This window comes from Syngnathus typhle, linkage group LG5 (assembly GCF_033458585.1).
Source record: "Syngnathus typhle isolate RoL2023-S1 ecotype Sweden linkage group LG5, RoL_Styp_1.0, whole genome shotgun sequence".
NCBI classification, from domain to species: Eukaryota; Metazoa; Chordata; class Actinopteri; order Syngnathiformes; family Syngnathidae; genus Syngnathus; species Syngnathus typhle.
Genome location: NC_083742.1, coordinates 13,090,709 through 13,103,348, shown reverse-complemented (window position 1 = coordinate 13,103,348; position 12,640 = coordinate 13,090,709). Strand labels below are relative to the sequence as shown.

The window sequence follows — 12,640 nt, the reverse complement described above, 5'->3', positions numbered from 1 at the left end:
CGAGGGGAAAAAAAACTTGATGTGCTCATTTGTTTTTTTCCAAAGCGCTGAAGCCAATTCAAATAAACACGTACCATTTCAAACTGTACATATTGTTTCAGTTTACATGCATTACGTGTTTATTAGAGGCACGCTGTTGCAAAGGGGGGGTCACTTGGTTGGGGGTTTTGAGCCAGTGACCCCTTACTTACAGGCCCCGTTCCAGCCACTTGGCAAGCACTATTCAATAGTTTCCGCTTGGCTGGCTTGAAGATCGCGTGTGACAACACATATGCTCACAACAAAACCATCTGGATATCTGCTGCCTGCAGCCTGAACCCTTTGTGTTTTCCACAAAATGTTCAGGTTGCAGAAAAAAAATATTGAACTTTGATTTGAATAGATATTTCAAATCTGTAGGGCCATTGCATACTGAGCAAGGCAAGAACTTTGCACACAGGTTTGGACACCTTATAAAACAAACAAACCAAGTGTTCCAAGTATTTCCATGACGACCATCTAAACTCCAGTACTAGACCAAGTTTAAGTGTTTATGAAACTAATTATTGCAAGTCATTATAACATTACAGTTTGAACATCAGCACTGCCGAAAGCACCAAAGTACCTGATTGATCTCCGTCAGCGTGCGGAGCTCGGGAACCAGGGTACTGACGGTGCGTCCCAACCGGTAGAGCGTGCTGACGTCTTCCGCTGGTTTAGTTGGTCAGTCTGAGCCGTGACCGTATGGGTAGCATCATGGAACAGACTGACAAAGAGAGTCCTGCTAGCACGGTTTAAATAGCCCGGTCAATCAAGCCAGTCGCAGGTATGCGTGATTTGGCTCGATTGGTGGGGTGTGTGACAGGCGGAGTTACCAGAAGGCTGGGCGTGACAGAATTAAATATAGAGCTTGTGTTACATGATAGAAAATAATAACTCATACATATTATGTTTATTTATTTTTTGTTCTTTTTAAGACACATTTTAATACAACAGCAAAAAAAAGGATTCAACTTTTCACTTGATAAATTCATCAACTATACTCATGTAACACTGTAGGGCAACAATCATATTAACAGTAGGTTGACTAAAACATTTTCTAAAGTGTAAAAATGTCAATTTCAGACATTTTGCTCTGGTGCAATGAAGAAGACATTTTAAAGGAAAGTTGAGCTTATTGCCATAAAACAACCCAATAAAGCCTTCTCTTTCCATAATAAACAACATGTCATACACTTTAGCATACTTTCACATCTTTCTTAAAGCTGTTAGATCTCATCCGTAGGATCTACAAAGTGCAGAAAGTGATGGCAAATAAGTAAATAGCAACATGAGATGAACGCAAGGGTTCCAAACACCTTTAAAAAGTTCAGTAAACAGTGTCATCTTCACACAAGTGACAGAACTTGCAGTTGTGTTGAGTAGATGTGCTTCGCTTTACTTCCAACCGTCACTTCAAATGTCTTCACAACAAAGTTTTTGTTCCTAATGCTGCATTTTGTCTTCCTTGATTTAAAAAAATAAAAATAAATCCAGACCCAATGAGTAGGTCGCTTGAAATCCAGACCTGACAAGTGGATCAGTTGCAGCAGGAGAAGTTGGGCTTTTTCCTGGGAGCATCCAATTTGGGCAGAGACTGGCGAAAACCTGTCTCGTCCAACTTAGAATGTTTGGTCACTTGCCTTAGTTACAAGACAATAAACAAATAAGAAAGTTAAAAAATAATAATAAAAATAAACGAAAAAAAAATCAGCCTCCCAAAACACGTATGTGAAGATACGTATGTGGTTGTAGAATTCTGGAAGGCGGCAAAACCTTTACCTGGCAAGATGCAGCACAGCTTCCAGGATATTGGAGCCATCTTTGGCACTGGTTTCACAGAACAGCGTGTTGTAGGTCTGCTTGCAGAAACATAAAGACATGCGGAATTCAAGAAGCATCTCTGTTCAAACGTTGCACCATAAAAAAGTAGAAGCCTTTTTCAACACTCAAGATTGGTCAATAATTACATAAAACACTACGTCTGTCCATGTATGTATATAATAATTGCAATTACAACCCTTTTGATACGAGGCAATTGGATTCTTGCTCCTCACATCGGTGCTTGATCTCGATTCCTAACAAATGGCGATTGTTCACTATATGTGTGTCATGACAATAATCGTGATCATCACCATTGCCAGTTTCTCGCCGTAGCTGGTGGGCACACAGTTGGCTGCCCCTTGCCTGAGGTCACATTTGTTACCCACCAGCATGATGGGGACATCCTCCTGACCCATGTCCTGTATACGCACATGCACAAAACATCACCACAAATCATAGCAAAGCTTCATCACTATCACACAACACACAAAAGACTACCCTGGTAACACTTACACATCTGCTGCTTGTATAAAAAGGAAGAAACAAGGATATAGTAAGAATGCAAAGGAGATTGGGAAGTGAAAGTCAGACGTTTGGCGTTTACCTCAATCATGTCGACCCACTCCCTCACGTTTAAGAAGCTCTTCTCACATGTCACGTCATACAGCAGCAGAACACCATCAGCTCGCCGGAAGTAAGACTTGGCAATACTGCGGAATCTGGACACAACAGAACTCTCATGATAACATGATACACAAACACACGGACAGACATAAGCATACACACACACCTCTCCTGTCCCGCGGTGTCCCAAATTTGTAACAGAGTGGGCTCTCCGTCTACCATGAACGTCTTCATTTGGAAATCGACGCCTAAATAGTAAAAAACAAACACACAAAAAATCAAATCACAAAGCAATATAATAATAATAATAATAACATATATAGCCTAATCAAAAAAACAAACCAAAATAAAAACCATGTCCTGGTTGGTTTACTGCGATCACTGATTCAAAAAATAGTAGATGCCCATCTACAAACCATTTTTTTCCTTAGCTGTCACTTTAAGGTGAAATTAATACGTGTTATGATTTTACAACAAAGTTATGCTTCTTAGCTTTTAGGTCAGCTTAGCGCTTAGCATTGCTTTGAACCTCACCGAGGGTTGCGTTAGAGTTGAATTTGAACTCGTTCTTGCAGAGGCGCAGCAGGAAGCTGGACTTGCCCACCGCGGCGTCTCCGGCCATTACAATTCTGTAAGCCTTCTCCGACGTCATGTAGCCCAAGTGGCCACCTTCCTTTTCCTCCCTCTAAGGACAACAACATGGAAACGTCATACTGTCCTTTATCAGAGCTTCAAGCATTCCATACTATTTAGGTCAAATTTGGTCCATGAGTCTGACCTGCACATTGATGGCGCTGATGGCTTTTCGGGTGTGCGTCGCGGTGGGGGTGGCTGGGTTTGCGGGTATCCGAACAGGCTCGGACGGGGTCTGAACGGGTTCAGATGGGGTCCGAACTGCTTCGGACGGCTTCCAGTCCAGAACGGAGCTGGTGTCAGAGCCAAACGCTGACTCGCCATCTTGAGTCTCTGCCAGCTGCAGTGTCAAATTGGAAAACAAGAAAATATCAGACATACACATTTAAGAATACCTGGGGCCCTCACTCTCATCTGGGTTAGCACTACACGTACCACAAAGTGTTATTCAAATGTTTTTTGGATGAGAAAGCAAGAAACTCAGTTGTGTATCATCTGTTCCGGCAAGCTCGATAGAAAATGGATGGAATTCAAGTGCGTAGACAACAATGCACATTTGGAGAATAAATTCCTCACCTCGATCTCCTCGATCAAGTTTTTCGCGACAAACATCTCCGTTTTCTTGGTCACGCTCTCCTCTTCCTCCTCCGCCTCCTCCTCTTCCAGGCCTTTGACCTCCTGCTCCGAGTCGTATCCGCCGTGCGAGCCTCGCAGTGTGGACAGGCCACTGTCCATGTAGATCTCGGGCAGGCTGTCCTCCTCGCACTCGCTGCTGTTCCGCCGTTTCAGGCCCGGATCGCATAATGCCAGGGCTAGTGAGTCAGTGCTGGGTCGCCGGCTGTAAATGGTGAAGTCGTCGACGCGCTGGCATAACCTGAAGAGAGGAACGGGAAAAAAAGCATTAACAATAAAAGGATGATATCATGTTGAGTGGTTGGAGGGTTCTTTAGCAAACTGGTTCATCAGGTTTGAATGCTTAAGTACACAAAACATTTTGCATGGAAACTGCTTCAGTATTAAAAGTAATTAAAGGTGCAACTCAATGGGCCCTTGCGCTTGCTTTCTCATGGCAAACCACCAACATGGGCATTGGACTTTGAAAACATGATATTGGCAAAAAAAGCTTGACACTTTAAAGTTGGCCATCTGTCTTAGAAACCTGCTTGTGACTGCAATTCACTTCAGTAAGTTTTCCACTAGGAGTTTGTCAAAGTTGAAGACCACAACGGCTGACTTATTGTTGTTCAATTACAAGGTCTGGGTTTTTGAGACTTCTCCATGCAACCTGTTATAATGGACATGTCCACACAATTTTGTGTCCACAGGTCAAACAAAAATTTCCCCAACTTTCCGCGGGACACTACTGGATGACTTTATAAGGGGTTGTGGTAGACTCCTTAAAATACAATTATAATATTTATTTATTTAATGAACCTCCCTCAAAATAATAAATAAATAAAATATTCAACCTGGAAAACCGGCACCAGGATGACATTTATAGCAAGAAATTCAATGTCACCTCTCCAGAGCGTGCGGCGAAGGGTAGGCGAAGCTTTTACTTCTGTTTCTGTCCTTTGTGGCACTTGATGACCCGCTCATACTTGACTGTAACACACACGTACACAGCACTGTTAAGCAAAATCAACCAAAATAATATTCCAAGAACCACTTCTGATATTTAAAATCATGGGGCAGGTCAAAACAATGTCAGAAATATTCTCCCCACCCCTTTCCCCTACCTTGGTGGTCCTCTCCAAAGCAGTTCTCAAACCGTCATTGCTGTCATGGAGCTTCCTGTTGGCTTCCCTTTTCACACGCAGAAAAAGGATGATTATTTTTACAATATTGTGTCTGATGCAATTTGTTATGTGTGTGTGGCACATACTGTAGGATCTCAATCTGGCTCTCCAGGATTTCTCGCTCCTCAGAAAACTGTTTCATTAGTTCCTCGTCTCTGCAATTACCATAAGTTAAATACTAAATAAATAGTCATATTTGTTGGTAATCCGATCATGATGTACAATTAACATCTTTCAGGCTACATAGAAACAGTCGGATATTGAGAATTTTACTCTTTGAAAATGACTGTGGTGCCTACAAAAGTTTGCCAAATTCTTTTGAAATGTGACCCGAAATATTTGTGAGAATATTTTTTTGGTGTAAGAAAAAAAAGGTGTGTTTCTATTGGTCAGATATATCTAAATACTGATCATGTTGATATTGATAAGTGTAAGCCAATAATTATGGTTGTTTGTGTAGTTATCTACAATTTATCTACACTTTATTTATTGCTTCTAAAACAATTGTAGTTTCTGAAAACTTGATCTGATTACTTGATTTTTTTTTTCTCAAGTGTTTTTACCATTGCATTATATTTTCTGAAAACTTCCTAAAATTGTTACATTTCATTTTATTTTTCCTGATTCATTTCAATGTTTTTTTTTTTCAAAACAAATATAATAATAATAATACATTCTTTATTTATTTATTTATTCATCTAAATACTGATCATGTTGATATTGATAAGTGCAAGCCAATAATTATGGTTGTTTGTGTAGTTATCTACAATTTATCTACACTTTATTTATTGCTTCTAAAACTATTGTAGTTTCTGAAAACTTGATCTGATTACTTGATTTTTTTTCTCAAGTGTTTTTACCATTGCATTATATTTTCTGAAAACTTCCTAAAATTGTTACATTTCATTTTATTTTTCCTGATTCATTTCAATGTTTTTTTTTCTTAAAACAAATATAATAATAATAATACATTCTTTTCAAATTGTATGGAGATGCATTAGATCAAACTTACGTATTTACGTAACGTGTGTTACCTAACTGTCTAATGAGCATGAATCACATGATTTTGTGTCAATCAAATTGAGGTCATCGGTGGCTCCACTAAGCAGCTGTGCGTATCATTTATGATAAGAAAAACAAGACCAAGGCGAAGCGTTCTGTCTGTGCTGTGTTGTGTTGCCAAGCAACCACACACTGTGGGCCTGTGCTTGTTCCAGGATATCCTGTTTCGCCCAGTGACAAAAAGAAAAAAAAGAGGACACCGTTTTGTCTGTCTCTGACCCTCAATGACTCAGGGTTATACAAGAGATTGAGGTATTCTCCATCAAGGTAAAAAAAAAATGTCTTGAACATATATAACCACCTGACTGGCTTGATGGATTGCTATTCCATTTCAGCCCTTTAGATAGCAGTAATGCACTATAAAGGTGAGAGCTTTTTTTTTTTTCATTAAAGCTCCATCTGTTGAATTTGGTGGGTCACTGCCCCAAATGCATGTAGACTGTCGTGGTCAAAAGTGAGAGGAAACGCATCTCATCTGCATCATTACACCCCATTCTGAACAATCCTATTTCTAGTAATTTTGTCTTTATGCCCTTCTGTAGTGATCTTTAATATTGGTGGATCAGTGGGTTAGCGCTAGCGTCTGTACTAACAAAAACAAGGACTTTTTTGGCTTATGAATACAGCTTTGTTACCTTGTGTTGTTGTCTACAATTTAAATTTTAACAATTTCAACTGACCAGGACATATGTTATGTTAGCATCTATGCTAACATCACTGTTCATAAATGTGGCAACTATAATACAGACAAGCAAAAAAAACCCAAAAACCCTCATGCAATGAATGACCTTTCATAGTTGATGCTCTGATCGGTGAGCTCGGTCTTGAGCGAATCCATGTCACTCTGTAGACAGGCCACTTTGGTTTGAGACTTGAGAAGCTCCTGTTTAATCCGCTGATTCTCCTACGTGCAGAGATGCAATACTGAATGCGATAGTAATTAAAGAACAATACAAAAAAAAGAAAAGGTTGCTTGCAGCAGTCTTACCAGCGTGAGCTCATTAATCTTCTTTTTCAGGGCCTGACTCTCATCCTTCACTGTGATGTTCTTGTACTTCTCCTCGATCTGTGCTCCACGTTTTGGTTAGATCACATTAAAGGAACCGTAAGAAAATCATTAGTAAGCTACTACGCTAATTAGTTAATTTTTGTGTGTGGTTATTTTGGCGATACAGCAGTCATAAAATATATCACCTTTGTGTCTGTATGATTTTCACTTTCACAACTTTTTTTTCATAAAAAAATGGTTATTCCTTTCTGTTCATTTTTTTTTCAATATATCGGGCCATCGAAAACGCCTTCCAAATATTTGCTACGCTTTTCCCAGGCTCCCGTTTAAGAAAACATGTCAATCAACTATTATAACTTTTGTCAAGGAGTTGATATTTTTACTTTAAGAAAAAAAAAAAGACTGGTTACCATTTGCATCCTCTGGATCTTACACTGGAGCTCACACACTTCCATTTCATAAGTCCTTCGCAACTCATTAAGCTCCTTCTCCCCTCGCTTCTTTTCCTATACACAAAAAACAAAACAGCAACAACAATGACAGCAATCATTTACACTTTCTTTCCCAAATTCTTGGAATGAAAGGAGCATTCGGTGTAGTAGTCCTGTGACACGTTCACCTGTTCCTGCTTTGGAAAAACTGATAAGCCTTGTCAAAAAGAAGTGGGCTCCAATTTGGCGTGTCACAAAGCAAACAGCAGCCCCTGAGTCAGCTGAGTCCATGTGCTACGCTTACATAAGTCAGTATGTACACACGCTGATAGGGATCCTACATTATTTCACTTTTCAATAAACTAAGTTACTTTATTCATGTTAAGGATGGTTGCGTTTGCCTGTGCAATACGTGCAAGGATAATTATTATGGATGTTTAATTCTCATTTATAATAGAATGAAAGTGTAAAAAGAAATAAAAGAAAGACTTAAAAGGATGAAATCAACTCCACGAATAAAGAATAATAAATAGTTTCTCAATGACAAATGTTTTACTTGGTTTACACCGATGTAAATGATGTCATGCTTCTTATAGTAAAGGAGCAGCCCTGTTTATTTCATCAGCAATCTGATCTCAGATCAGTCCTTTTGGTCTGACGTAAGGGACGAATTGATCGAACTGCTCAGTGCATCTTTGTAGAGAAAAACATTGCAGCTCAAGGTGATCAAAATATTTGCAACACCATAATTGCAACGGCAACATTTCAAATTTAAATGTAATAATATTGACTGTCATACAAGTGGTAAAAACTGAAACTGAGGTTATTGTTAATTGAATTGCTCCCTGACAGTTTCAATCAATTATTTTGATGCCATGGCATGATGTTGCTAGTGTACCTAATGAAGCGTCCCACCTGCTCACGCGTTTTCCTCTCTGTGATGTGAATGCGTTGGTCCATCTCCTCCTCCATCTCACTCAGCTGCATGGACGCTTGATCCTGTGCTCTTTTACAACAACATTGTCACTTCAAGTGTGTGTATGTGTGTGTGTGTGTGTGTGTGTATCACTTACCGCCTGATGGCAAGTGCCAGGTTCTCCATTTCGGCATTCTGTTGTTTGATCTCCTTGACGAAGCTTTGCAGAACTTTCTCCAGCTGAGGAATGAGCCTGGGCTCATTCACGCTGATGTTCTGATACAATGTCGCCACTAGATCGTGTCTGCAATGGGAAAAATTAACACTTGATGTTCTCATTCATGAATCTGGTGAGGTTTACTGCCACAATTATAAAAAACCTGCCATAATGAGTCATTGATATTTCCCATTTGTCTCTGAGTTTGATTTCCTGTCTGTGCCTAATGGAGCATTTAGTGTATGTAGTATTCATAGCGCATCGAAGAATGCCACGTAGCGTGTTGACTGACAGGGCGGGCTGAGTACACAGACATGGCCGCCGTCAGTCAACAGCTCGCGGCGTACGCTTGTTTTCTACGACCAAGAACACACACAAACATACCAAAGCCCAAGTCGACACGATAAGTGTTGTTCTGCGATATGACCAGAGAAAACGTTCAGGCCTCCCCTTTATATGTAACATTTATTTCTTCCCTCATGGACGCACAAACTCATCTTTGTCCAAATGTCTTCTCTCAGCTGACCGGGAATAAAGAGAGCGAGCGGCTTTAGTGCGTGTGCATCACACACACGACCGCTGTGACAATCAATGTTCTCCAAAAGCGCAGCACTGCCGTCCCATGTCAGGCCTCCTGGGGCTCGCGCACACACTCCCACACACACACACACACACACACACATAATCCAGAAAAATTGCATCGCCAAACCAATGATTTTGAGCATTGGGTCATAGCAGATTGTGGTAAGAGAGGAATGTTGGGATAGCACCAACATGTGATGTAGCTTCGAGGTATATTCAACAGTCAGTCAATAAAACCCAGTTAGGCTTCACCGTTAGTTGTCCGAAAATTAAGTACTGCAAGATTCAACATCCACCTAATGATTGACATACAAGACTATCCAATCTTAGCCAATCACATCACACAAGAAGGTGGGATACAGCAAGTTAAGAATCCTTGGCACAAATACTTCTTATTTTTCTATCAACTTTGGTGAAGAACAAATAGAGTGCTGCATATAGAATACATAATGTCACAATAGCAGTCCAAAGTGACTCATGGTGAAGAAGAATAGAAAGAAATACTTTGTTACTGCACTTAAGTAGATTTAAGTAGGTTTTCACGTATCTGTACTTGAATATGTATTTTTCAGACAACTTTCTACTTTCCCTTCTTACATTTGGAAACAGGTATCGCCAGTCTTCGCCTTACATTGTCAAACTAGGCTTGTTACTTTGTTCAACCTCTGCAGATGATGTCATATGAAAAATGTAAATGTAGAGATGTGAAGTTAATCACCGTTCGGAACCCGATGAACTGAGAGCTTGGCGTCTTACAAATAAATATCCAAAAAGAAATATCAGAGACAGCAGTGGCATGGAAAAACATGAACCAGGCATGATTAACATGAGCAGATTGAGAAATGCAAGCTATTTCTGATCCATGATTTTATTGAAGAGAATATTTTGATATATTTTGCTAACTTTGTGCACTGACGAATGAAAAATGGTAATTGAGCTAACAACAACAAAACCCTCATCCCTGTACGTGTTTTTACATTAGGCAGAAATTTTGAGACTGCCACGTGACAAAATGTTTGCCACAAATAATGGATGGGGAATATCTTGCTTCTCCAAATCTGTTGACATGAAGTTGTGTCTGTCTTCAAAGTCCCCACCATTTTAGTCAAGAATTCAACCACAGATGTCTTCGCAGCTCTCCATCTATCAACTTTTTACATTGTCATCTGAGGAAGTTGAAAAAAAAAAAATGACCTGTCTATTTTGACAACGTTAGTCTGATTCCAAATGTAGAATGTAAAAGGTAATTACATTAACTATTCAAATAAAGTGCAGAAAAATAATTCATTATGATTATTACAAATTCAGTAAACCTAAAGCGTAGGATAGGTATTGCTTGCATGAGTGTTTGAGTATTTGTCTGAAATCGACGATAGTGCCGATGGCTGTACTGACTTGGGTATGAACTTGCTCTGCTCCCCCAGCCGGGCCTCGAAGTCTTCCCAGGCGACTTCGCACGGCTCGTCATCGTCCTCCTCCTGTCTCGGCTCCTGCGCCACGTCCATGCGGTGTCGCTCGTGGAAGCCGCTGATGAACTCAGGCAGCGTGATGGTACCGTCCTTATCCACGTCCAAGCGGTTGAAGAGGCGCTCAGCCTCGCTGGGACTAACTTGCAGCTCGGTGCAGATGGTGAAGAACTCGTCGCGCTCAATGCTGCCCGACCCGTCCGTGTCATAGGTGTCGAAAAGTGCGCGCAGACGCTCACGTTCCTCGGCGCTCATCACCTTGGGACGTGGCACACTGAGGTGGTGGGAAAATAAATAATAAACAAACACGTTAATTCCTCTCGGTTTTCGTCCAAAACACCCCCAATGAAGTGTGTACTCTCACACTCAGGTAAGCCACCATCAACTATCACTGTACCTGTGTGTACGTGTGTGTGCGTGAGGCGTGTTCACAAGCCTCTGGGCTTATTCCCTCCCTCTTGAGGATTAAAATAAGTCAATAAATTGAGTCAAGTTTCTTTTTTTGGGACGCAAAGTAAATAAAAAAAATCTATTGGGGGAAAAAACTCAGTAATAGAAGATAATGGATTTTTTTTTTAATTGAAGAGGAAGTCATCACCGGAAACACACAAAAAAAACGTTTTAATATAGTGCCTCTGCTAATCTAAATGTCGCATTCCGATGTATAGTGCTTTGGTGCAATTGGAATCAATCTGATTGATTAACCCGTTTTCATGCTTCTAGGGCGCAGCATCTTGGCAGTGCGCTGCCTGACACCTGCTGTCTACAGAAATTGACGTCAGAACGCCCTTGGCTTGCTTTGTCATGTGATTAAACCCAGAAAACAGATGACCCGTGTTCTGACGTGATGTTCTGGAATTGGAGAATTCTGCGAAGGATCTTAGCCATTCCCAATATTGCGCTCTTTTGAGAATTCTTAGGAGAAAGGGGTATATTATGGGCATTGATGGAAATTATTTTTTCCTTCAATGCAAAATATTTGCGAATTGCCACAAACGGCATCTTTCATATTTGTCATGTTTTAAAATCCCAAGATGTTACTATTGATTAATATTAATTGATTATTAATTAATTCATTAATTCATTCTCTAAACAGCTTGATGAGGACAAGAAAGTAACCTTTTATTCTGTTACTTCTCCCAAAGCAGGTGCAAAGTCAATAAAAACCATTACAAAAAACAACCACAACACAGCAATAATATAAAGTAAACAGCAATGACAAGTTAAAGACAAGTTAAACAAATATGACATCCAACCTACAAATGCATTATTATTTTTGTGTGGCCATTTGTTGCTAACCAAATGGTATTATATTTTAAATATTACATTCTCTGACCTGGCTTTGACGGTTTCCTTGAGACCAACGTTGTCCAGGCCATCTTCTTGATCTTGGAATGTTCCGCTGTCACCGCCAATATCTGTTGAAGTGGAAGAGTCTTTCCTCGTCAGTTTTTCATAATCTAACTCATTGCGGCTTTGGAAAAGCGAGCTTCGTCGACGTTCCGACAAGGCTCTTGCTGATGCCGTTGCCATCTTTATGCCTTTTTGTTTGTCTTACTCAAAACAGTCCTGCAGTTGCTGGAGTCTCCATGCATGAACTTTCAAAATACCTCGACATGGCAAATAAAAATGATGCGCTGGCTTTTTATATGAGCCATCCCACTCATGTGCTTCCTCTTAACTCATCACATGTGGACCCTCCTGATGGGAACACTTTCTATGATTAAAATGTCCATGAAAAAGACATTTTAAGAAACCCTGCAGGCAAACCAAAGTGAGAGTCTTGGCTCGTCTGCATTTCTTCATTTATTATTGCCATTAGCTTCCAATAGCTCCTTGTTTATCATACACAAAGTCACCACCAATGGGCTCCCGTTTAAACATGAGAAAGTGCTTATTTTTAACCGTTATGTCAATACAGATGGCTCGCTGGAATGGGGCACAGTAATGTTTGGCCCAAGTGCCTCAAAATTGCCAAAGATTGGTTTTCTTGTCAATTTATTGTCACTCGTTGCTAGGTAGCATTCACAGTGCACCATCATGTTTGCCCCCAAGAACA

General features: G+C 40.3%; 1 protein-coding gene across 2 annotated transcripts; it reads right to left on the bottom strand.

The window, feature by feature from the left end:
* Window positions 1–921: 921 nt before the first annotated feature.
* rasef (RAS and EF-hand domain containing) lies at window positions 922–12,226 on the bottom strand. Of its 2 annotated transcripts, none has more exons than XM_061278817.1 (18): window positions 11,918–12,226; window positions 10,511–10,855; window positions 8,474–8,620; window positions 8,316–8,406; window positions 7,380–7,475; window positions 6,949–7,026; window positions 6,749–6,864; window positions 4,985–5,053; window positions 4,839–4,905; window positions 4,619–4,704; window positions 3,676–3,973; window positions 3,245–3,439; window positions 3,001–3,151; window positions 2,633–2,714; window positions 2,447–2,561; window positions 2,154–2,261; window positions 1,801–1,880; window positions 922–1,661 (listed from the first exon to the last, which is right to left on the bottom strand). In XM_061278817.1, the coding sequence occupies exons 1-18, from the start codon at window positions 12,112–12,114 to the stop codon at window positions 1,559–1,561; spliced, it is 2,424 nt and encodes an 807-aa protein (XP_061134801.1). In that variant the 5' UTR covers window positions 12,115–12,226; the 3' UTR covers window positions 922–1,558. The 2 variants fall into 2 exon arrangements, with proteins under 2 accessions (XP_061134801.1, XP_061134802.1); XM_061278818.1 differs by having other exon boundaries at window positions 1,801–1,877; window positions 11,918–12,222.
* Window positions 12,227–12,640: the final 414 nt, after the last annotated feature.